Source organism: Gossypium hirsutum, chromosome A08 (genome assembly GCF_007990345.1).
Source record: "Gossypium hirsutum isolate 1008001.06 chromosome A08, Gossypium_hirsutum_v2.1, whole genome shotgun sequence".
NCBI classification, from domain to species: domain Eukaryota; kingdom Viridiplantae; phylum Streptophyta; class Magnoliopsida; order Malvales; family Malvaceae; genus Gossypium; species Gossypium hirsutum.
The window spans coordinates 14,484,480-14,508,833 of record NC_053431.1 but is presented as its reverse complement, the minus strand read 5'-3'; the positions used below and the strand labels follow the sequence as shown (position 1 = coordinate 14,508,833).

The 24,354-nt window shown below is 36.0% G+C and overlaps 2 protein-coding genes and 1 pseudogene across 6 annotated transcripts; 1 reads left to right on the top strand and 2 right to left on the bottom strand.

Annotated features, from left to right (window-relative positions):
• Nucleotides 1-2,835: 2,835 nt before the first annotated feature.
• LOC107907688 (tubby-like F-box protein 3) lies at nt 2,836-16,876 on the bottom strand (annotated as a pseudogene).
• A 2,057-nt stretch (nt 16,877-18,933) lies between these two features.
• Nucleotides 18,934-22,178, top strand: LOC107913224 (protein NETWORKED 3A). 5 transcript variants are annotated; one of them, XM_041074498.1, is made up of 4 exons: nt 19,151-19,265; nt 19,461-19,469; nt 19,689-19,809; nt 21,176-22,178. In XM_041074498.1, exons 3-4 carry the CDS (start codon nt 19,704-19,706, stop codon nt 21,910-21,912), a joined length of 843 nt encoding a protein of 280 aa, XP_040930432.1. In that variant the 5' UTR covers nt 19,151-19,265; nt 19,461-19,469; nt 19,689-19,703; the 3' UTR covers nt 21,913-22,178. The 5 variants fall into 5 exon arrangements, with proteins under 5 accessions (XP_016697236.2, XP_016697246.2, XP_040930432.1 ...); XM_016841747.2 differs by lacking the exon at nt 19,461-19,469 and having other exon boundaries at nt 18,934-19,265; XM_016841757.2 differs by lacking the exon at nt 19,461-19,469 and having other exon boundaries at nt 19,147-19,265; nt 19,626-19,809.
• A 51-nt stretch (nt 22,179-22,229) lies between these two features.
• Nucleotides 22,230-22,748, bottom strand: LOC107907678 (classical arabinogalactan protein 26). The gene has a single exon (XM_016835014.2). The coding sequence runs from the start codon at nt 22,746-22,748 to the stop codon at nt 22,311-22,313; it is 438 nt and encodes a 145-aa protein (XP_016690503.2). The 3' UTR covers nt 22,230-22,310.
• Nucleotides 22,749-24,354: the final 1,606 nt, after the last annotated feature.

Genomic DNA, 24,354 nt, shown 5'->3' with positions numbered 1-24,354 from the left:
CCTAAGGTCATCAATCCTAAGGTTTAAACACGCATGAATTTAGACCAACTAATTCTATTGGAAAACCCTAATTCTTTCATTAATCACTCCCATATCCGCTCGTTAATCTTCCTAAGGGTATAGCCACTCATCGCTTTCACAATCATCTTCTCTGCAATTAAATTAATCATGAAATAACACAAATTAATATAAAAGAGAAAGAGACATAAATTGTCCATTTAATAAACTTAATGTACTCGGAATTGCAAAATCCTTTGATAGTGGTTGGCGTATCGGTTGCGAACGAGAACTAAAGAAAAATTTTGAAATACTTAATAATGAAGACTTGGATTCAAGTCGAATCCAAGTCGAAGAACAAGAGAAATAAACTATTTTTGAAAACAAACTAAAACTAAATAAAACCCTAAAACTACTAGCTAAAACCGTAAAACGGCTTGAAAAAAGCTCCTTAAGCTTTGCCTAAACTTAAATATTTATAGAAAGAGTTTAGCAACCCTAATTAGGTCAATCACAAGCCTTAATCGCATAAAATATGAGTTGTTCAGATGGAAACGCTCTTGCTTAATTTCTGCCTATCGTCATGCCTATGTTGCAACACAACCTTATGCGTGTCGTGACACACAACTTCAAATGTAAAATCATGCATCGGCTCAATTGTGTTGCGACATTGGAAGCTTGTGTTACGACCCGACTGTCATTTTTGATGCTTTTGGGACTCAAAATAAATATCCTGCACACTCAATTAAACCATTAAAACCACCTTAAGGTTGATATTGACCCATTAGGTCAACTAACTCGAAATAATGTGTAAAAACACTTATTTTGCAATATTTTAAATCTAAACTAAGAAATGTGAAAATGCAATAAATTTCAAGCTCGTTAAGTGTCGAAAAGTACTTAATTTGTTACTGCAATTTGTGACAAATCAGCGATTATTTTGAGTCTAGGGTTGTGGCATGTATATAAGTGTTTTGGTGTGTTCCTTAGCATGTGAAAGTATCTACTGCTTGGAAAGTATGATATGTCCATTTTGTATAATGTGTTACCTTTGTGATTTGGTTCATATTTGGTATTGGTTATATTTTATGCTAGAGTAAGAGATGATCTATAACTATATGTTTGGCATGTGAATGACATAGGTTGAGTTAAAAATGGTAGCTTGGTTAATGAATGAATGAGATGAATATGTATTTGGAAATTAATACCTAGAAGTATGCTTGTAATTTGTGACTTATTCTTGATTGTTGATGTTTATGCTAAGGCCTATAAGCCATTGATATGTAATATGTACAAATTTTTATGTAGTGAAGTTGAATAACATGTTTTGGTAGATTTGGCATAGGTGAAACTGGCATTTGAATGTATGAATTGTCATGAATTAGTTTTTGAATAGATAGAGATCATGATAGAGTTGGATCTAGTTGGAATTGGTTAGGTGACTTGTTGACTTGAAGTGGCATGAACTTATATTGATTTTGATGGTATAAAATGGTTTGAGTCAAATAGGTGGTTTTACATGTCTTGAATTGGAACCAAATGGTACACTTCTGTCAAAAACAAGAGCCATGTCTTGACGATCAACATCCATAGCCTCAATGATGACCGATAGTAAGTGACATCACAATGATGAAAGGTATAAAGCCGCAACGTGACTTGATGATTGGCGTCGTCACGATGTGGAATTTTTGAAGTTGTGATGCTAGTCTTGAATTTTTAAAATTTTACAATTTGGTTTTGTTTCATGTATAGTTTATCAAAAGAATTTTCGTAAACTCACATTGAACTCGGAAATGATTGTAATATATATTTAGAATGAGAATGACACTTTTTTGCATATGTGATTGGTATGATTATGCTAAATTGTATTGAATTACTTTGGTAATGTTTGTAGCATTTTGCATATCAGATCTGACGATTGGGTCGGGCTAGGGGTGTTACAAAGATGTTTTTACTCTATGATATTAGATACTTAGGGTTGTAGTAATAAGGTGTGTCATACAAGTTGTTGCATAAATAATCTCTATCTCTATCTTTACTTAGCTATTATATAAATAAATGTTACTACATTACAATTGATAAAAAATTGTAAAATCTATAAATTAATATATTTCAATTGCAACAACAATGATATTAACCAAACCAAGAATCAATTTTATGCACAGGTGTAATATTATATGAAAATGCATTTTGTATTCAAACACCATAGAAGTGAATTTTTTTTAGAATTTTGTGAGAAGTTACTATTTATGGAATTTATTGGAATTCGCTACATTTTGAAAACCATCATTCAACAAAGCATAATCTTGACTACACTATGGACGAAGGACAAACTAACGTGTGGCACTTTAAGTGGTAAGATGAACAAGGTGAACTGGGAAGTTAAGCAAAATTTAGATAACATTTATATATATACATATAAATTCATATTCAAAACAAACCAACATGGTAAAACCTAAAGTACTCCAAAAAGTAAATTTCAACAATAATATAAATCGTTAAATAAAAAGAATATTTGACTAACAATTCAAGAAACCATTCCATAGATTTGTTTTCTTCTTCTAGCTTGAATAATCAAAGAGACATGTCTTTAGAAAAGCAATACAATCTATCAATATCTACATAAAAGAACCAACATTAAAAACAAAAAAGTGAAAACTATTAGTAAGTACTCACATGGAAACCAGGAAAACTAAGAAACTTCATAATCTAAAATTCCAAATCAATAGCATAGATAATACTTTCACTTCCAACCAACAAAGTTAAACATTTTGGTATACAAATGCATTAAAAAAAGGCATTGATATAAGTTGCATTATTCATATACCTATTTGCAATTCATTCGCAAGCTATCTTAGTATCAAAGCTACTAAGGCATATTGCAAACGCCTGAAAAGCCGAGATCGGATACTGGTAATCCATAGTAAATACGTCCTTCCCAACTTTCCCGAATTGGAGGATGACATTCTCTTGTTGCTCCTGCCTGACAACCACATTCTTCGTAAAAGCAAATAATTGGAAGTTTTTAACGGAAGCAACTGTCATGCGTCCATTGAAGTTAAGACACCAACATTAGAGTTGATCATGCCATCTTAGTGCCTTATTCTTCAATACCAACATTCCATCTCTCAAGCTAGATAAAGGTCCAAACTGGGAACTTTTGGTACGAGTTGATTTTGATTTAAAGAAAGGTAGTGATGGAAAGGTGTCTTGATTACTATGTAGGAATTTAGTCTGCATGAGAGCAACACCTCCGAGTTCACTAGAAGAGGTTGGGATGGCATCGATGATGCATTGCATTCTCCTTGGACCTCTATTTTTGATAATATGTTAATTTATTTCATTGACCATTAGAAATAATGATAAAAATAAGTGATAGAAAAAGAATGTGACAGCCCAAAATTGACCCTAGTCGGGAAGTGGTTTCGGGACCACAAAACCGAGTCTTATAAATAATTAAAGATTATATTATGTGTTTATCATGTGCGTAAATGCTTGTGTGATAGTTCCATACTTTAATTTGGTCAGTGTATGTGGAATTTATTAGTAGGGACTTATGTGAGACAATTTAGAAATATGCTAGGCAAGTGTTCAAGTGGCCCATTAATATATGTGGGAAAGTGTTTGTCCTTGCATGTCAAATTAGCCAAATTAAAGCATAGTGGCTGGCCATGCTATGGGTGGAAACATGTCACCAACATGTTATGCTAGTGATGTATGCTAAGAAAAATAAAATAAAGAGCATGGTAATTAAACAATGAAAAGGAAGGGTGATGAAAAAAAAATGGTCTCATCCATACCCCCCTTGTTGCCGTGAGTTGAGGAAAGAAAACAAAAAAAAAATGTGTTCATTCTTGAACACCTTTGGCCGAATAGAGGAAAGAAAGGAAGGGGAAGAGCTTGAGAAAATTGGCTATGGTGGTTTGCTAGACTAAGGTATGTTTGATGTTGTTCTTGAGATGCATGCATGTTTTAGTAGTTGACTTGAGTTCTAAAAACCCATGGTTCAATTTTGTGGATTGATGATGATTTTGTGTTTTGCCATTGATGAGTGCTTGAGCTTTTTGATAGTTGTTGATGAAAAGTGAAAGATATGTTAAAGATTAATATGTTAAATTAAGGCTTGGTAAGCTAGCTATTAAGGTGAAATGCTAATGTTAGTATTTGATTTGGTAATAATCTGTTTGGGGACAGCAGCAGTAAGGTGATTTTGGAAAATCGCCATAATTTGTAAGAGCTGAATTAGAAGCTGAGTGAATTATGCCATTAAAGCTTGAAGAGTCTATGTTCTTACAAAAGAAACTATAAAAACAAAAGAGTTACCGATCTTGAGATATTTGAAGTATTGTGGGGCTGAGTCAAAATGACTACTAGATTCCCTGTTCTGTTTTTAGGAAATCATTATAAATTGTAAAAAAATGATTATAAGATAAAATTTATATTCTTAGACTCCTTAATGAGTCTAGTTTCAAATGAGATCAAATACAACACATTTTGAATTCTGTAAAATGAGAAATTTGATTCGTAGTAAAGAGTGGTCAGAATAGTCAAATAGTGAAACAGGGGAAAGTTTAAGAAAAATCTGGTATTGATTGGCCAAGCCAAAAATTCTGAAAATTTTATGGATGGAAGATATACGAGTCTATATTCAGGGAAAATTAACGGCTAGTGATTTGGAGTTTTGTAGCTCCAGTTATAAACAATTTAGCGACTACTGCTCAGGAAAACAGCTCGTAGTGAATATGTGATTTTGTTGTAAACATTAATGAAAATTTGCCAATGAGTTATTTATTGACTATTATAAAGCTTACTATAATCTATGTGTGTGAAGGTCAAATCAATATATATATTATTCTGAAAGTAATACTTGAATAGTCGATTAATGACTATTTTAAATTTTGTTGAACTTAAGCTCAAGAGCAAAAGGGAACTAGATCCGATAAAGGCAAAGAAAAGATCACTGAGTAGTCGAGTTGGAACCGTCTTACCCAACACAAGGTAAGTCATTAAGCATGTAGTTGGTATTATTTCAAATGGTCATAATGTTTATGTATTGATGCTGAATGGAATGAATAAATATACATATATATATATATGCATGTACGTATGTGATGATGAAATTGTTGAATGAAAAGAAAAGAGGTAAGATGTACTGAGTTGTTGATCTCGGCACTAAACGTGCGGGTATAACCATTTATGACCATGAGATTGGCGCTAAGTGCGCGGGATTAAATTGTACAGCACTAAGTGTGCGATTTGACTATGTTGCACTAAGTGTGCGAAATGAATATGATGCACTAAGTGTGCGAATTGACCATGCGGCACTAAGTGTGCGAGTTTGACTATGTAGCACTAAGTGTGCGATTTGATTACGTAGCACTAAGTGTGCGAGTTGATTATATAGCACTGAGTGTGCGGACTCAATATGCATTCGTGAATCATTATGGACACTATGTGTGCGACACTATTGAGTCGATCGCGGACAGCGGATCGGGTAAGTGTCTTGAGTACATGGCTAATAGGTGCTATGCTTATACTTGGTGTTGAGCTCGGTAAGTTTGAACCTATGTGACAACTATACTTGAAGTCACGTACATAAAATTTATCGTAGGATGGGTGAAAGGCCGTTTAGTCGTTTGATTGTAACGAAAATAAATTGATTTATGAAAATGCTTCAATGTCCTATTGATGAGTATATGGAATGTGAATGCATGAATTGATATGAAATTGAATCGATAGGTTGGAGGAACTATGGTATGGTTCGGAATGGATGGAGTAATTAGCCTCGTTCCATTTTGTTTTCTCTTGTGATAATGTTATTGATGGATGGTAGTGCATAGCTTATGACTTACTGAGTTATAAACTCACTCGGTGTTTCCTTGTCACCTATTCTAGGTTTCTTGGACACATCTCTTTTTGCGTGATCGGGCCGTCATCGAAGTCATCACACCGGATAGCAAGTTTTGGTACTTTCTTCTTAGTTGGCTTAGAAGAACATTTTGGCATGTATAAGCTATTACGTTGTGTTTGAACTTTGGCATGTAAACTTTAAGCCATGCGAAAATGGCACGAATGTTCGATTGAGTTGGATCAAGGGTAGGCATGAAATGGACCTAGTTACTTTCGTAACAGATGCTGGCAGCAGCAGTGTCATGAGATTGAAAAATCACTAAAAATAGTAGGAGTCGAATTAATTGATGAATAAATTATGTAATCGAAGCTCGATGAGTCTGTTTTCATGAGGAAGTAACGAAAAGATCATATGGGCAGTATATTAAGAGATAATCAGATTTTTGTAGGACAGGGCCAGAACGGTTTCTGGATTCCCTGCTCCGACTTTGGAAATTCATTATAAATTAACCAGAGATAATTAGGGGTTGTACCATATATGTATAGATTCCTCTCTGAGTCTAGTTTTCATAGAAACAAAGGGAATCAGTATTGAAGCCCCGTGCAGGGAGATATCCAAGTCGTAATGGGCAAAGGTCAGTGTAATCGACCCCTGCAACATGGGAGACTTTGACTAATAAACTGTACTAATTGGCCTGACCAAAAATTCTAGAAAAAAATACATAGATGGGAACATGAGTCTAGTTTCTGGGAAAAATTACGAAACTGATTTTTGAGTTACGAAACTCAAGATATGATTTTTAAAACGACTAGTACACAGATTGGGCAGTGTCTGGAAAATAAATTTTATAAGGGGTTAAAGTCAGTTAACACCTCGTGTTCGACTCCGGTGTCGGTTTCGGGTTCGGGGTGTTACATTTGATTGGTATCAGAGCTATGGTTTAGTCGGTTCTAGGACTACCATAGCACGTATGAGTCTAGCTATACATGCCTTAATGTTAATGTTTAAAAGGGTGATGACTTCTGACGGTTGAAATGTTTTTGTTTTGATTAGTAAATGGATCCCGGTGTAGAAAGAACCCTAGCGGATGACGTTGAGAGCGTAGCGGCTGCTCCTGCACAAGGGACGCCGCCTGTTGAACCTCAGTCATCTGCGAATAATCAAGGTGAGGGGGCTAAACAAGCCTTCTTTACCATGATGAATGAGTGGGTCGCGCAATATGCCCGAACCAACCCGGCTGTCCAACAATTCCCAAATTTGAATAATCCACCCCAAGAGCCTGTAATGCCATCAGTCGCTGATCCTGTGAGGCTGAGTAAGCCACCTGTAGACTTGATTACGAAGCGTGGGGCCGAGGAGTTGAAGGCCATAGTAACTGATGATGCCGAAAGGGCCGAGTTCTGGCTTGATAACACCATTCGGGTGTTCGATGAATTGTCATGCACACCTGACGAATGTCTAAAATGTGCTGTATCTTTGTTGCGAGACTCAGCCTACTATTGGTGGAGGACCTTGATTTCCATAGTCCTGAACGAGCGAGTAACTTGGGACTTCTTTCAAACGGAATTCCGAAAGAAATTTATTAGCCAACGGTTCATTGATCAGAAGCGTAAGGAGTTCTTGGAACTCAAGCAAGGCCGTATGACTGTATCTGAATACGAACATGAATTCGTAAGACTCAGTAGGTATGCCCGGGAGTGTGTAGCTGATGAGGTTGCTATGTGCAAAAGATTCGAGGAAGGATTGAATGAAGATTTAAAGCTACTAATGGGTATTTTGGAAATAAAAGAATTCGTAACACTAGTCGAACGAGCCTGCAAGGCGGAAGAACTTGGAAAGGAGAAGAGGAAGGCTGAATTTGAAGCTAGAGATTATCATAAAAGATCGACGGGTAAAGCTCCGTTCTCAGCTGTAAAGAAGTTCAGGGAGGACATTAATAAGTCGAGGGCGACTGCGGGAATTTCCATCAGGGCAAGACCATCGATGGGCTCCCGAGCTACTTCGGTAGCTAGTGTGGGCAATAATCGTCACGAGAAACCTGAATGTCCCCAATGTGGAAGACGACACCTAGGTGAATGTTGGGGCAAGTCTACTAGCAGGGCCTGTTACGGATGCGGTTCGAAGGACCACTTCATTAGAGATTGCACGGAGCTGGATGAGAAGAATAAGATTCAAGGTGCAAGACCTAGTGGAGTGACATCTAGAGGTAGACCACCGAGAATTTTAGGAGGCAGGGGTGGTAGTCAGAGGGGGGCCTCTGATACGGCCGATCGAGCCGAGAACCGTACTCCTGCTAGAGCATATGCCATTCGCGCACGAGAGGAGGCATCCTCCCCCGACGTCATCACTGGTACCTTCACTCTCTTTGATACTAATGTGATTGCATTGATTGACCCTGGTTCTACTCATTCATATGTATGCGAAACCTTAGCAACCAGTAAGACTCTACCTGTTGAGTCTACTGAGCTCGTAATTCGAGTATCAAACCCTTTGGGTCAATGCGTACTTGTTGATAAAGTGTGTAAGAGATGCCCTCTAATAATCCGAGAATCCTGTTTTCCGGCCGATTTGATGCTTTTGTCGTTCGACGAGTTTGATGTTATTCTTGGTTTGGATTGGTTAACCGCGCATGATGCGGTTGTGAATTGCAAAAGCAAGACTATCGATTTGAGGTGTGCAAACAACGAAATAATCCGAGTTGAGTCTGCGGACTTAAGGGGGTTGCCAGCTGTAATATCAGCAATGTTGGCCCAGAAATATGTAAGGAAAGGGTGCGAAGCATACCTCGCGTATGTACTTGATGACAAGGAGTTAGAAAAGAAACCCGAATCGGTGCCGGTGGTTTGTGAATACCCGGATGTTTTTCCTGAAGAGTTACCGGGTTTGCCACCTGTTCGGGAGGTAGAGTTTGGTATTGAGCTTGTACCTGGAACTACGCCAATTTCGATCGCTCCGTATCGTATGGCACTAACCGAGTTAAAAGAGTTGAAAGCTCAGTTGCAAGAATTGACGGATAGAGGTTTCGCTCGACCGAGTTTCTCACCTTGGGGTGCACCAGTATTGTTCGTGAAAAAGGACGGAACCATGAGGTTGTGCATTGACTATCGTCAACTGAATAAAGTGACGATAAAGAATAAGTATCCGTTACCGCGTATTGATGATCTGTTCGATCAATTAAAGGGAGCATCGATGTTTTCAAAGATAGATTTGAGATCGGGTTATTATCAGTTGCGGATTCGAGATTCGGACGTACCCAAAACTGCTTTCAGAACGAGGTACGGTCACTACGAGTTCTTAGTGATGCCGTTCGAGCTCACTAATGCCCCTGCGGTATTTATGGATTTGATGAATCGGATCTTCAGGCTGTATTTGGATCGGTTCGTAGTTGTGTTTATTGATGACATCTTGGTCTATTCAAGAGATGAGACCGAACATGCTGAGCATCTGAGGCAAGTGTTGCAAATTTTGCGGGATAAGCAGTTATATGCTAAGTTCAGTAAGTGTGAGTTCTGGTTAAGAGAGGTTAGCTTCTTGGGTCATGTGGTATCCGCATCGGGTATTCGAGTTGACCCGAGCAAAATTTCAGCCATACTTAACTGGAAGCCTCCGAGAAATGTTACCGAAGTCCGGAGCTTTCTAGGGCTCGCCGGTTATTACCAACGATTTGTCAAAGGTTTCTCGATGATAGCCACACCAGTGACGAAGCTACTTCAAAAGGATGTTAAGTTCGAATGGACGGAGAAATGTCAGAAAAGCTTCGATCAACTGAAAACTCATTTGACAGAAGCTCCAATTTTGGTGCAACCCGAATCGGGTAAAGAGTTTGTCATTTATAGTGACGCATCCCTACTTGGGTTGGGTTGCGTATTGATGCAAGAAGGTCGAGTTGTGGCCTATGTGTCAAGACAATTGAAGCCACACGAGAGAAATTATCCGACCCATGATCTCGAACTAGCCGCCATTATGTTTGCATTGAAAATATAGCGACATTATTTGTTTGGTGAGAAGTGCCATGTGTTTTCGGATCACAAAAGTCTCAAATATTTGATGACTCAACGAGACTTGAATCTGCGACAAAGACGTTGGCTTGAGTTGTTGAAAGATTACGAGCTTGTCATTGATTACCACCCGGGAAAGGCTAATGTGGTTGCGGACGCCTTAAGCCGGAAATCACTGTTTGCTTTGTGAGCGATGAATGTACACTTGTCTGTTCTACCTGACAATGTGTTAGTAGCTGAATTAAAAGCCAAACCATTATTGACTCATCAAATTCTTGAAGCTCAGGAAGTCGATGATGAATTGGTTGCAAAACGAGCTGAGTGTGTTCCGAACAAGGAATCGGAGTTTCAGATTGATGATGATGGTTGTTTGAGGTTTAGAAGTCGTTTGTGTGTTCCAAGGAATTCAGAACTCATTCCGATGATTCTGAACGAAGCCTATTGTAGCCGAATGTCAATTCACCCGGGGAGCACGAAAATGTACAACGACTTGAAACGTCAGTTTTGGTGGCATGGTATGAAACGAGACATCTCCGACTTTGTTTCGAGATGTTTAATATGTCAACAAGTGAAAGCGGAACATCAAGTGCCTTCAGGGTTACTTCAGCCGATCATGATACCCGAGTGGAAATGGGATCGAGTCACAATGGACTTTGTGTCCGGACTGCCATTGTCCGCAAGTAAGAAGGATGCGATTTGGGTTGTTGTTGATAGGCTGACTAAGTCGGCTCACTTTATCCCCGTGCGTACGGATTTTTCATTGGATAAACTAGCCGAATTGTATGTTTCTCAGATTGTGAGATTACATGGAGCACCTATTTCAATCGTGTCGGATAGAGATCCGAGATTCACCTCGCAATTTTGGAAGAAATTGCAAGAAGCTTTGGGTACCAAGCTGCATTTTAGCACCGCTTTTCATCCCCAAACCGATGGTCAATCCGAGCGGATAATTCAGATACTCGAGGATATGCTGAGATGCTGCATCCTTGAGTTTAGTGGTTCATGGGAACGGTATGTACCTTTGATTGAATTCGCTTACAACAATAGTTTTCAATCAAGTATTAAGATGGCACCTTACGAGGCTTTGTACGGTCGTAAATGCCGTACAACATTGTTTTGGACCGAGCTCGGTGAAAGTAAAATTTTCGGAGTTGATTTGATTAAAGATGCCGAACATAAAGTAAAGGTAATCCGTGAAAGTCTGAAAGCAGCCACAGATCGTCAGAAATCGTATGCGGATTTGAAACGAAAAGACATTGAATATCAGGTGGGAGATAAAGTGTTTCTTAAAGTTTCGCCTTGGAAAAAGGTACTTAGGTTTGGCCGTAAGGGCAAGTTGAGCCCGAGATTCATTGGGCCGTACGAAATCTCCGAACGAGTGGGGCCAGTTGCGTATAGATTGATTTTGCCCCCTGAGCTTGAAAAGATCCATGACGTCTTTCATGTTTCGATGCTTCGACACTATAGATCTGATCCATCGCACATAATTAGCCCATCAGAGGTTGAAATTCAAGCCGATATGAGTTATGAAGAAGAACCGATACGTATCCTAGCTCGTGAAGTGAAGGAGTTACGAAACAAAAGAGTTCCGCTAGTAAAGGTGTTATGGCTCAAACACGGGATCGAGGAAGCTACTTGGGAAACCGAGAGCTCGATGAAAGAACGATATCCAAACCTATTTACCGGTAAGATTTTCGGGGACGAAAATTTCTTAAGTGGGGGAGAGTTGTGACAACCCAAAATTGACCCTAGTCGGGAAGTGGTTTCGGGACCACAAAACCGAGTCTTATAAATAATTAAAGTTTATATTCTGTGTTTATCATGTGCGTAAATGCTTGTGTGATAGTTCCATACTTTAATTTGGTCAGTGTATGTGGAATTTATTAGTAGGGACTTATGTGAGACAATTTAGAAATATGCTAGGCAAGTGTTCAAGTGGCCCATTAATATATGTGGGAAAGTGTTTGTCCTTGCATGTCAAATTAGACAAATTAAAGCATAGTGGCTGGCCATGCTATGGGTGGAAACATGTCACCAACATGTTATGCTAGTGATGTATGCGAAGAAAAATAAAACAAAGAGCATGGTAATTAAACAATGAAAAGGAAGGGTGATGAAAAAAAAATGGTCTCATCCATACCCCCCCTTGTTGCCGTGAGTTGAGGAAAGAAAACAAAAAAAAATGTGTTCATTCTTGAACACCTTTGGCCGAATAGAGGAAAGAAAGGAAGGGGAAGAGCTTGAGAAAATCGGCTATGGTGGTTTGCTAGACTAAGGTATGTTTGATGTTGTTCTTGAGATGCATGCATGTTTTAGTAGTTGACTTGAGTTCTAAAAACCCATGGTTCAATTTTGTGGATTGATGATGATTTTGTGTTTTGCCATTGATGAGTGCTTGAGCTTTTTGATAGTTGTTGATGAAAAGTGAAAGATATGTTAAAGATTAATATGTTAAATTAAGGCTTGGTAAGCTAGCTATTAAGGTGAAATGCTAATGTTAGTATTTGATTTGGTAATAATCTGTTTGGGGACAGCAGCAGTAAGGTGATTTTGGAAAATCACCATAATTTGTAGGAGTTGAATTAGAAGCTGAGTGAATTATGCCATTAAAGCTTGAAGAGTCTATTTTCTTACAAAAGAAACTATAAAAACAAAAGAGTTACCGATCTTGAGATATTTGAAGTATTGTGGGGCTGAGTCAAAATGACTACTAGATTCCCTGTTCTGTTTTTAGGAAATCATTATAAATTGTACAAAAATGATTATAAGATAAAATTTATATGCTTAGACTCCTTAATGAGTCTAGTTTCAAATGAGATCAAATACAACACATTTTGATTTCTGTAAAATGAGAAATTTGATTCGTAGTGAAGAGTGGTCAGAATAGTCAAACAGTGAAACAGGGGAACTTTAAGAAAAATCTGGTATTGATTGGCCAAGCCAAAAATTCTGAAAATTTTATGGATGGAAGATATACGAGTCTATATTCAGGGAAAATTAACGGCTAGTGATTTGGAGTTTTGTAGCTCCAGTTATAAACAATTTAGCGACTACTGCTCAGGAAAACAGCTCGTAGTGAATATGTGATTTTGTTGTAAACATTAATGAAAATTTGCCAATGAGTTATTTATTGACTATTATAAAGCTTACTATAATCTATGTGTGTGAAGGTCAAATCAATATATATATTATTCTGAAAGTAATACTTGAATAGTCGATTAATGACTATTTTAAATTTTGTTGAACTTAAGCTCAAGAGCAAAAGGGAACTAGATCCGATAAAGGCAAAGAAAAGATCACTGAGTAGTCGAGTTGGAACCGTCTTACCCAACACAAGGTAAGTCATTAAGCATGTAGTTGGTATTATTTCAAATGGTCATAATGTTTATGTATTGATGCTGAATGGAATGAATAAATATACATATATATATATATGCATGTACGTATGTGATGATGAAATTGTTGAATGAAAAGAAAAGAGGTAAGATGTACTGAGTTGTTGATCTCGGCACTAAACGTGCGGGTATAACCATTTATGACCATGAGATTGGCGCTAAGTGCGCGGGATTAAATTGTACAGCACTAAGTGTGCGATTTGACTATGTTGCACTAAGTGTGCGAAATGAATATGATGCACTAAGTGTGCGAATTGACCATGCGGCACTAAGTGTGCGAGTTTGACTATGTAGCACTAAGTGTGCGATTTGATTACGTAGCACTAAGTGTGCGAGTTGATTATATAGCACTGAGTGTGCGGACTCAATATGCATTCGTGAATCATTATGGACACTATGTGTGCGACACTATTGAGTCGATCGCGGACAGCGGATCGGGTAAGTGTCTTGAGTACATGGCTAATAGGTGCTATGCTTATACTTGGTGTTGAGCTCGGTAAGTTTGAACCTATGTGACAACTATACTTGAAGTCACGTACATAAAATTTATCGTAGGATGGGTGAAAGGCCGTTTAGTCGTTTGATTGTAACGAAAATAAATTGATTTATGAAAATGCTTCAATGTCCTATTGATGAGTATATGGAATGTGAATGCATGAATTGATATGAAATTGAATCGATAGGTTGGAGGAACTATGGTATGGTTCGGAATGGATGGAGTAATTAGCCTCGTTCCATTTTGTTTTCTCTTGTGATAATGTTATTGATGGATGGTAGTGCATAGCTTATGACTTACTGAGTTATAAACTCACTCGGTGTTTCCTTGTCACCTATTCTAGGTTTCTTGGACACATCTCTTTTTGCGTGATCGGGCCGTCATCGAAGTCATCACACCGGATAGCAAGTTTTGGTACTTTCTTCTTAGTTGGCTTAGAAGAACATTTTGGCATGTATAAGCTATTACGTTGTGTTTGAACTTTGGCATGTAAACTTTAAGCCATGCGAAAATGGCACGAATGTTCGATTGAGTTGGATCAAGGGTAGGCATGAAATGGACCTAGTTACTTTCGTAACAGATGCTGGCAGCAGCAGTGTCATGAGATTGAAAAATCACTAAAAATAGTAGGAGTCGAATTAATTGATGAATAAATTATGTAATCGAAGCTCGATGAGTCTGTTTTCATGAGGAAGTAACGAAAAGATCATATGGGCAGTATATTAAGAGATAATCAGATTTTTGTAGGACAGGGCCAGAACGGTTTCTGGATTCCCTGCTCCGACTTTGGAAATTCATTATAAATTAACCAGAGATAATTAGGGGTTGTACCATATATGTATAGATTCCTCTCTGAGTCTAGTTTTCATAGAAACAAAGGGAATCAGTATTGAAGCCCCGTGCAGGGAGATATCCAAGTCGTAATGGGCAAAGGTCAGTGTAATCGACCCCTGCAACATGGGAGACTTTGACTAATAAACTGTACTAATTGGCCCGACCAAAAATTCTAGAAAAAAATACATAGATGGGCACATGAGTTTAGTTTCTGGGAAAAATTACAAAACTGATTTTTGAGTTACGAAACTCAAGATATGATTTTTAAAACGACTAGTACACAGATTGGGCAGTGTCTGGAAAATAAATTTTATAAGGGGTTAAAGTCAGTTAACACCTCGTGTTCGACTCCGGTGTCGGTTTCGGGTTCGGGGTGTTACAAAGAAACTTTCAACAACATCTTACCTAAAACCTAGGACATTCAACTCATATGAGATGTGGGCTATAGGATAGTTACTAGTCGATACCCAATGAGAAATTTGTTTTGCATTCATTAACCTAGTGGAGCAACTTTTTGTAAATTTGGCTCCAACATTTGGGGGTTGTGAATCATAGATTGCAAATTTGGTCCCCAAAAAGTTTGATCTGTTTAAGCAAATCAAGAATAAGTTTAGGTTTCCAAATATGAGTAATGTTATCACTCAAATAATAATCCACCTAATAGTACCTCAATTTTCCAATGTAGGTATTGCTACCTTTTGACACATCATCCACAGTCAATGAGATGATATAATCTGTACAAGTAGGCCGACGACACTTTCTTGCAGCAAGAAGGAACTTTCCATCCTCATTTGAAGCTGCCAAAAACATACACTTTGAAACAATTTAAAATAATATAGCTAAAAAATCAATATATAAGGAACTCACTACAATTAACAAATAGTTACAGTACTAACTTTCTATGAATATAACTATGTAAATATCCTTAATGTGTTTAATTCAATCAACAATCGCTAGCAAAATTTGCTTTTAGAAGGCAACAACAAACAACACAACTTTACAAGTTAATATATATGAGAGTAAAATTGACAATAAACCATTCTAGAAGTAAGAAAATAGAAAGCATAAATAAATAAATAAAATCCACTCACATTGGTTCAGGCCAAGGTAAAGATAATATGTTTGGTTGTTACAATTGCGTTTTATGTAACATTGAAGAAGGGAGTGCCTTGGACCAGGCTGCAAAGGGAAAAAACAATGAATACATGTAAGTAAATTTAGAATTACTCATCCACAAATAATCAATGAATAATGAAAATCGTTCCAAGTACAAACATAGAACTTATAATCTATTCTACATAATAACTTAGATTCTTTTCAAGCAATTACATTGCCTAAGAACTCTTAAGTTCACAATTCATATTAGACAACTAGCTGTTGAGAAAAACTCTATATTCTCATTTTATTACTAGAATTTCAAAAAATTTTACTAAACCTTGTGATGATGTACAAGATATTGATCTAGTACCGAACTTTTGATTCTAAAAGTTCCTAAAAAGTATCGAAATGCGATACTATAATGCAAACTATGTAATACAAATCTTAGTTTAAACTAACCATTAATAAGGGTCAACACCATTCAACCATCACTAAATATTCAAAGCCAAAATGTATGAGTGAAAGCAAATCGATCATATAAATAATAAAATATACTTAGAAAAGGAAAGAAACAAGTACATGCTGGCATCTATCACCTGCTTCAATGAGATTGGGAATGTGAAGTTGCCGGAGATTTCTAGGGTTTTTACAAGTTCCTTCATAATCTCTCTCCAATTCCTACACACACTGGCACAAGAAACTACTATTTTTCTTGTAGGCCAAGTAACCTCCGATGCTTCTATTCTCATCAACACATCCCTTAAAAGCTCGTATGGCATGTTTACCCAACAACTCTGCTTGAATGCATCGATGCGAACTAAGTTATCTTGTACTACCCTAAGCGACCTTGATTAACATTTTCTAGATATACTCCCTAACTCCCCTTTCATGTCCTGGATAATGCTCTTAAATGGCATTGGTGGCTCCTTCACTTCTAATTCTCCAAGACCCAATTATTGTTTAACAGTGTAGTTCAAAACATCCAAGTTTCCCTTAATTCTCACCAAAATCACTACCCAATCAACACTAATGATTTCAATTGTGGAATTATACCCTCAAAGATTTTAATCAACATGATATTGAATAAGATCCAAAGTGATTCAACACCAATCATCAGTAATTCTCTTAAAAAAACAATAGAGATAACCATAACTCTCTCTCACAAACACTCAACATTATGCACCAATAGCTTGGGATTTTATCAATAGTACAAAAGAAAAAAAAATACCCTTCACCTAAAAAATCTAGTAACTGAACAAAGGTAGTGTAAAAAATGATCAATAAGTTTTAAAGAAAAAGTATTCAAACAAATTCCCACAAATCTCTCTCCTTATCCTAACTAACCAAGACTCGTAAAACTAACACATAGTATAAAAATGAAGACATATTATGAATTATCAAAGTACATGCAAGAGAAAGAACATCGAGATGGATTGGGTTAATGCTTACCAACTTGACTAATTTTTCAATTTTCATAATATATAATTATCAAAATTTGACAAATTAAATTAATTTTAATTTGTCAAAAATTAATTTTTCAAATTTTATAAAATAAAAGTCATGATTTAATATTAAATTCTATATATTTAGAAAAGAATAATTCATAGCAATTGTACACAAATGTACACAAATCCATATTAAATTTGGAGTTTTTATAGAAGTGTTTTAATATTGGGATAAATCAAAATAGTTATAAAGCTAACATAATCAATAAACTTGGATGGTTGATCCCATCAAATACAAATTATTTTATCTAAAGGTAGTAAAACTAGCAAAGTAATAAATTGGGGGTTGTTATGAGGAAGTTCGGATTCAATTTTAAAAATGATTAAAATGAAATATTTTTGGTCATTAAATAGAATCCAAGTTGTCTCATCTTTTCTTCCACCGGATATCTCAAATTGGACAAAATTTGTCATCACATCTCATTTGCATTTCATGCCCCATAAAATATACTCTTAGTAACTCCTTGAAGCTATATATTTGCCTTTGTCCACACACACATTTTAATTTCACAAATCCAACCTCCAGCCTACATCATCTTTCTAAGCCCCGAACACCGCCAAAAGTCACTCCATAATGAGTTGCGAATTATCATATGTTAGAAGTCGACGAATCATTCGATAAGTTTGATATTTTCTTTACTGAAAATTTTGTTTCCCAAGTTAGATGTTTTAACATGCAACGGAATTATAAAATGAGAGTGCTTTATAGAGTGTCTAAAAAGATAAACAATGCATAATTATACACCGTTGATCTTGAAATTATGTCTTATAATATATAAAACATTTAAGGGTATAAAGCAAGGTAGTTGGTATTGTTTCGGTACCGCTCGTATTGGCTAGAATGCTCTGTTTCGGTAGTAGATCGGAACAACAAACTTTTAGTTCTGTTTCAGTACAAATTTTAGTTGATATCGCTCGTACAGGTGCGTACTAGTTGATTTTGCATATATTGCCCGGAATATGGTGTACCATATTCATGTGAAGCGTGACATCCTCCTCTTCTTGCTCGTAGACTAGAGGTATTCACGATCCGATCCGCCTAAATCAATTTAAATGAAGTTTGAGTTTAAATTTTCTTACAATTGATCCAACTCAATCCGCAAATTGGCTTTAATTCATTGCATTTGCCTCTTTCATATTTTAATTTAGGTTAAAATTTGCCACAAGCCCCCATACTTTTCTAATAATAGGAATTTAGTATCTATATTTTTAGTTCATGGAATTTAGTCTATCTATTTTTCAAATTTCAAAATTTAGGTGCAATTATTAATACTACTAATTTTTTTGTTAAATTCAAATTAATTAAGTAATCATTTTTAAATTACATGAGTACCAAATAAGTATATTTTTTATTCAAAAAAGTCATAGTAATAAATTTAATAAAAAAATTATCAATGTTAACAATAAAACCTAAATTTTAAAATCTAAAAAAAACTAAATTCCATAAAAAAATACAAAAACTTATAATATAACCTTTAATTTATTCATATAAGTCAGGCATTTAATTTATCCTAATCATAGAAAATAATTCATGCAAATGGCCCGCCAGACTCATCCGTCAGGAAAAACAATACTCTTCGTTAATAAATAAAATACAAATTAACCATTTTTGGCTTCACCTTTAGCTCTAAGGCTTGGAAGTTCCCTTTTCCTTTTCTGTTTTTTTTTTTTTGGGGGGGGGGTGGTCTTATGACTGTTGTGTCTGATATTTTCGACCGTTACTAAAAGTATTTATTAATTTGGAAGGCCATATTGTGATGACGCTGACATGTACATCTGCGTCCTGCTCCAACCCCACCCTCCCAAATGAAATATTTACATTTAAGTTCCATTTTAATAAGGAACTAAGCTGATTTTAAGTTAGTCAAAATTTTGTTTTTCAACAGAAAAACACGTGTAAAAAATTAATTGGTCTCACAATGAAAAATTAAAAATTAAATATATTCCAGAAAATGCGTATTTAATTCAAACAATGCCAATATATCAATGGACTGAGTAGTGAATTGAAAGCAAAGAGAGAAGAAGAAGACAAAAGAGGAACGCTCCCTCTCATTTTCCATCAACCTGAACAAAACCATCTCTCTTTTCTGGGTAAATCAATCCTCCTTCACTCCCTGTACATTTGTATTATAATTGTATGTTACAGCTTTATGAAGTAGAAGGATACTGTGAAGTTCCAGTGATGGGAATTGATCATGTTTTCTACATTACTTGCAAAAATTCTGGGAGGCGCCACTAGATTGAAATTCCAGATTTCTTTCCATATAAATCCCTTTCTTTTTTCAGTTTTATTTGGTAGGTTTTACCATCTAAATTTCCCGCTTTTCGATCTCGTTTTTCATGCCTAATCTATTTCCTGTTTTGTCCCCCCTTTTTTTAGCATAAATACACAGGGGACTATCCCTGTTTCATATCGTCTTCATTTCTCTTACTCTTTCATCTGTATATTAGCCTTTAGTTTCAGGTTTTAGAGTTTCCGTCCTTTGGTTCTTAAAACTCTTTTGTCATATTAAGGTAAAAGAGGAGAAGATGGTTCACATGATGAACAAGATCGAGGAAAGTTCAAGATGGTGGTGGTTTGATAGTCACCACGACGGTTCAAAGCGCTCCCAATGGCTTCAATCCACTCTTTCTGGTAACACCCCTTTCTCCTTTCTACTTTCTTCATCACTATCTTAGAGCATTTCTTGGCATTTCTTGTTTCTTGACCGTTGGAGACATTGTGCATGCCTTTTTCTTTTCATTCTCATGAACGTTTCAATTTTTTTAAATTGCTTTTTCTGCAGTATCACTTTACAGATATGTAAAAAAAAGGACAAACAAAAACGAAATGATGAGAAGACTCTGTTAACTTTTAACCTTGAGGTGAAGAACAAAAGCTATTAATAATGGGATTGCAATGGTTTCTTGAGAATTGGATCTAGAAGAGCAAGGACTAGGGAAAAAGAAAAAAAAATTTTATGCTAATAGTATTATTTAACAAACATTACAAAGTAATCCTAATTAGTGTATTATTAACTGCGTAATGACTGACTGGTGGGGCCTTATGTTATACAGTAGGTTCCACCAGAAACCTTTTTCTTTTATTTGTAAGACAAGGGTAGAGATTATTCAGGAACCTGAGAGGTTATCTTAGTGTGAAATACATTTTTTTTTCTCTAGGAGCACAGAATGGGGTTGTGTTGGACAACAACTATATGCTTACTATACAAATAAACCTTCTATTTCAAATTTTCAACACCAAAGCTAGAAGTGAATCTAGTTCTAGGATTCAGGATACAAGGTTTTTGAAATCAGAGACCTAACAAGCTGGTGTGGTCTTGGCAACAATATGGAATTGCTTGTCACTGGACTGTGGATTTTAACCTTGAGCCGAAGATTTGCTCATGGTGTTAGGGATGCAATGGCATGATGAGCTGGTATTGGAATGGTTGACTTGTAGTTCCTGTTTTGTGTGTTAATATCTTAATCATCATGGCTTGCGTTTGGATGGCTGTTCAAATTTCTGTTGTCTGAGATCTTACAGGCTTTAGCATGTACATATGGGTGGCCCTCAGTGTACAGGGACCCTGAAACTGAAGTCCCACCAGACATTGTTAACTTTCTCACTTTTCCATATTTCCCACTAACTTCTAAGTGTAGCTTTGCAGCTCAAGTAATTAGTCTTCCAAAAACATTACTTTATGAGCTAATAATGAATTGGATCCCTTGCATCTCAGGTTAATTATAAATGGATCATTATAGGGAACGGGAATAGATTTGGATAGGACCCTTTGCTCATATTTAATTTAGCAATTGATCCTTTCTCTTCTATATGTCTGCCATTGAGAGAGCTTTGCTTGATTAAAAGACCAGAAAGGTTCTGTTGCCATGTTGTTTTACCAGGGTGAAACGTTAACATTGACCAACTCATTAAACTTCCTGGAATTATTTTCTTTTTCCATTATTTGTTTGTTCTGTTTATTTGCTGAAGTGATTGAATGGTTTTATTTTAATGATAGAGTTGGACTCCAAGACCAAGGCAATGCTAAAATTGATTGAGGAAGATGCAGATTCTTTTGCAAAGCGTGCAGAAATGTATTACAAGAAACGTCCCGAGTTGATTAGCTTGGTTGAAGATTTCTACCGATCCCATCGTTTACTCGCTGAGCGGTATGATCAAATTAAGTTGGACCCTGGAAATCGCCTTGTAACAACATTGGGATCCCCGTTTTCTTCCATGAAGTACTGCCATTCAGAGAAGACGATCAACTTGATGGATAAACTCTATGATAGCAGCTCCGAGACCTTTGATTCTGAAGACTATGCTGAATCAGAAGTTGATGACCCTGAAAATGATGAAACTGGGGAGGAAGTCGAGGATCCCGAGCAGGAAGATAAATACGAAGCCGGTTTAGTAACTAAAGAAGGCCATGTTGTGAAGGAAGATGAATCTTCAAAGGTGTTCCGTGATGAATTGATGAAGTTAAGGGAAGAAATAGAGAAACTGAAAGAAGAGAACAAGGTTCAGAAGGCTCAATTAATTCAGAAAGATGAAGAGAAGAAAGAGGTGATTAGACAACTCAGTTATGCTGTCCAAGCGCTCAAGGATGAGAACATGGAGCTGAAGAAGAATATGGTTAAAAGACCATCCCCCAGTAAATGGAGTCCCTTTGAATTTAACAAAATAAAGGGAGGACTATTTGGGATGTTGTTGAATGGGTCCCCATTGTCTCGTTCTACTATCATTGCCCTGTAGTTTTAGTTAGGTTGCATTAAGGTAAGTAGCATATACATATACATATAGGAAAAGAGGGCAGTTCAAATTAGGAACTTAGAAGAATTGTCATACATGTGTTTACCTTCTGAGAAAATTTTTCAGTGTTTGCTATTCTTTCGTTCAATTGTTTCATTTGTGTACTTGTTTTCCCTTGTTACTTTTCTTTTTTTGTTTTTCCTTATTGTGACAGAGTTGAACTTAATGTAGTCTTTGTGCTAATAATAAAAGCATTTTTTGGTACCAAATCAGAGTTCATACTAATAATTTGAATTAAATATAATAGTCAACAACCATGATTAACAATATCAAAAATAAATATATAGAAAACATAAAAAGAAAAGAGTGAAGCTATAAGGAACAATGCCATCAGCAGAAATTCACACACCAGAAAGCTTCTGCAATATACTAAATACTAGCAAACCAAGAAACAATGTTGGTTTTAAAGCTCGAGCTGAAGTTGGATAAACCGAAGTGGATACCGGCAAAGGGCTGTTAGATGGTGAAAATGCGAAACCAGGAGCAGGGGCCACGATGTTATCCGGATTCGGGGGACTGGGGCTTGAAGGAATCGTGGGCATCGACGAATCAGTAGGAGAAGGTGGCACACCATTCGGAGTAGGGAACAAAGGCTCAATATCAGGGGGTAAACTTGGAGAAGAAGCAAGAGGTGCACTTGGAAGGAATGCCGGTGCAGCTGATATAGTTGAGTATTGTACATGTAAATATAGCTGAGATGATGAAGATAAGGGTAGTGAAGAAAAATAAGCCATTAAAAACATGAACAAGTTTCCCCATGGTGACCAAAGGGAAGCCATTGAAAATGAAGATAAATCGGTATGAGTTGTCCAAGTAAGGAAAATTTGAATGCATGAATGTATGAGAAGAATGGAGTTGTAGGTGTTTTTATGTGCAGATGAGGGAAGAAGTGTGATGGTGAAAAAGAGAGTGGGTGCTGCAAGTCAAAAGATGGTTGCTAACTTTAATGGTAAAATACAGCTCCATGGGTTGGCTACTAGACAATGTGGATAAGTTATTTTCTTCAAGGTCTACATCATGATATAGGGTTTCTTTTATCCTTTTCCTTTGATTTTTTTTCCTATGTTTCACCCGTGACCTTTTTTGAAATAGATAGCTAAAATTGTAAGACAATGTTGAGTCTTATTAAAGTATGTGTGGAATCATGGATATGACAATGGAATTGAAAATTCTTATATTATTTGGTTGGTAAAATCTTGCTATTAGTCCATTTAATTTACGAATTTTGTGAATTTTGTTCATGTTTAGTCCCTGTACTTTTTGAATTTTAAAATTTTAGTCCTTACCAAATGATAATTGCTAAATTCATTAAGTTGTGTTATGTTATTTTCCAAAATTTGATGTGTTAAACATATTATCATATGTGTAATGCCATGTCAAATGATTATTTTCAGATATTACTCGCTAAAAATCTAGTTAAATGATTAATGACTATCATTTACATTAAGATTGAAATTTCAATATTTGAAAATTATAGTCTTAAAATGATTCAATTGGAGAATATGGACTAAATATAAAATTGTGCACTTAATATAAGACTATTAATTGAATTGTTTGGGTTAGGACTAAAGTTTTGAAATTCGAAAAGTACAGAACTAAAATTGGCCATTTCAAAAAGTACAAGGACTAAAACTGATCAAATTAAAATATAAAGATTAAATCCATAATTTTCACTAAATATAAGGATCAACAGCAGAATTTAACCTAATTGGTTTAAGTAACTAAAAATGCTATAATTTTTTGTTGCCTAGAGTTCATTTTGTGCTTAATAACTTGGAGGAACATATCAATGGAAATAACTAGTTTCTATTTAGTTAAATTTGATGCTTAAATGCTTATAATCTTATGAACTAAGTATAATATTAAACTATGCAAGGCCATGATTAGAATAATTGTTATATGGTTTGAATCAAGGGGCTATTGTCTTGGAAAGAGAGAAAATCTTGAAGTTATATTTTTTACATTTTCAGTCCACCTTTTCTATAATAACATTTCATTATAATAATTAAGTTTTTAGTAGAATCAATTTTTTATGTTTTATTTTAATTTTTATAACAATTTTTTACTTGTAACAAAAATAGTTGCAATACTCCTTACCTGACTCGATCGTTAGGTTTGGGCAACAAGACATTACATTTGTTGCCAGAGCAATTACAATTAATTATACATTAAAATGATCATTCAAACATAAAAACATGCCATAAACACATTTACAATATGATACATAATCAAATTCAAGCCTTAATCGAGTTTATGAAAGCTTATTTGTTGACTCGAGCATGAAATATGACTAAATTGTAAAGTTGCAAAACTTCGAATTGATGTCGCAATGTGAGGGAGTTCCTCGTAGTGACGTGACATATTGACTTGGCCTTATTGTGACAA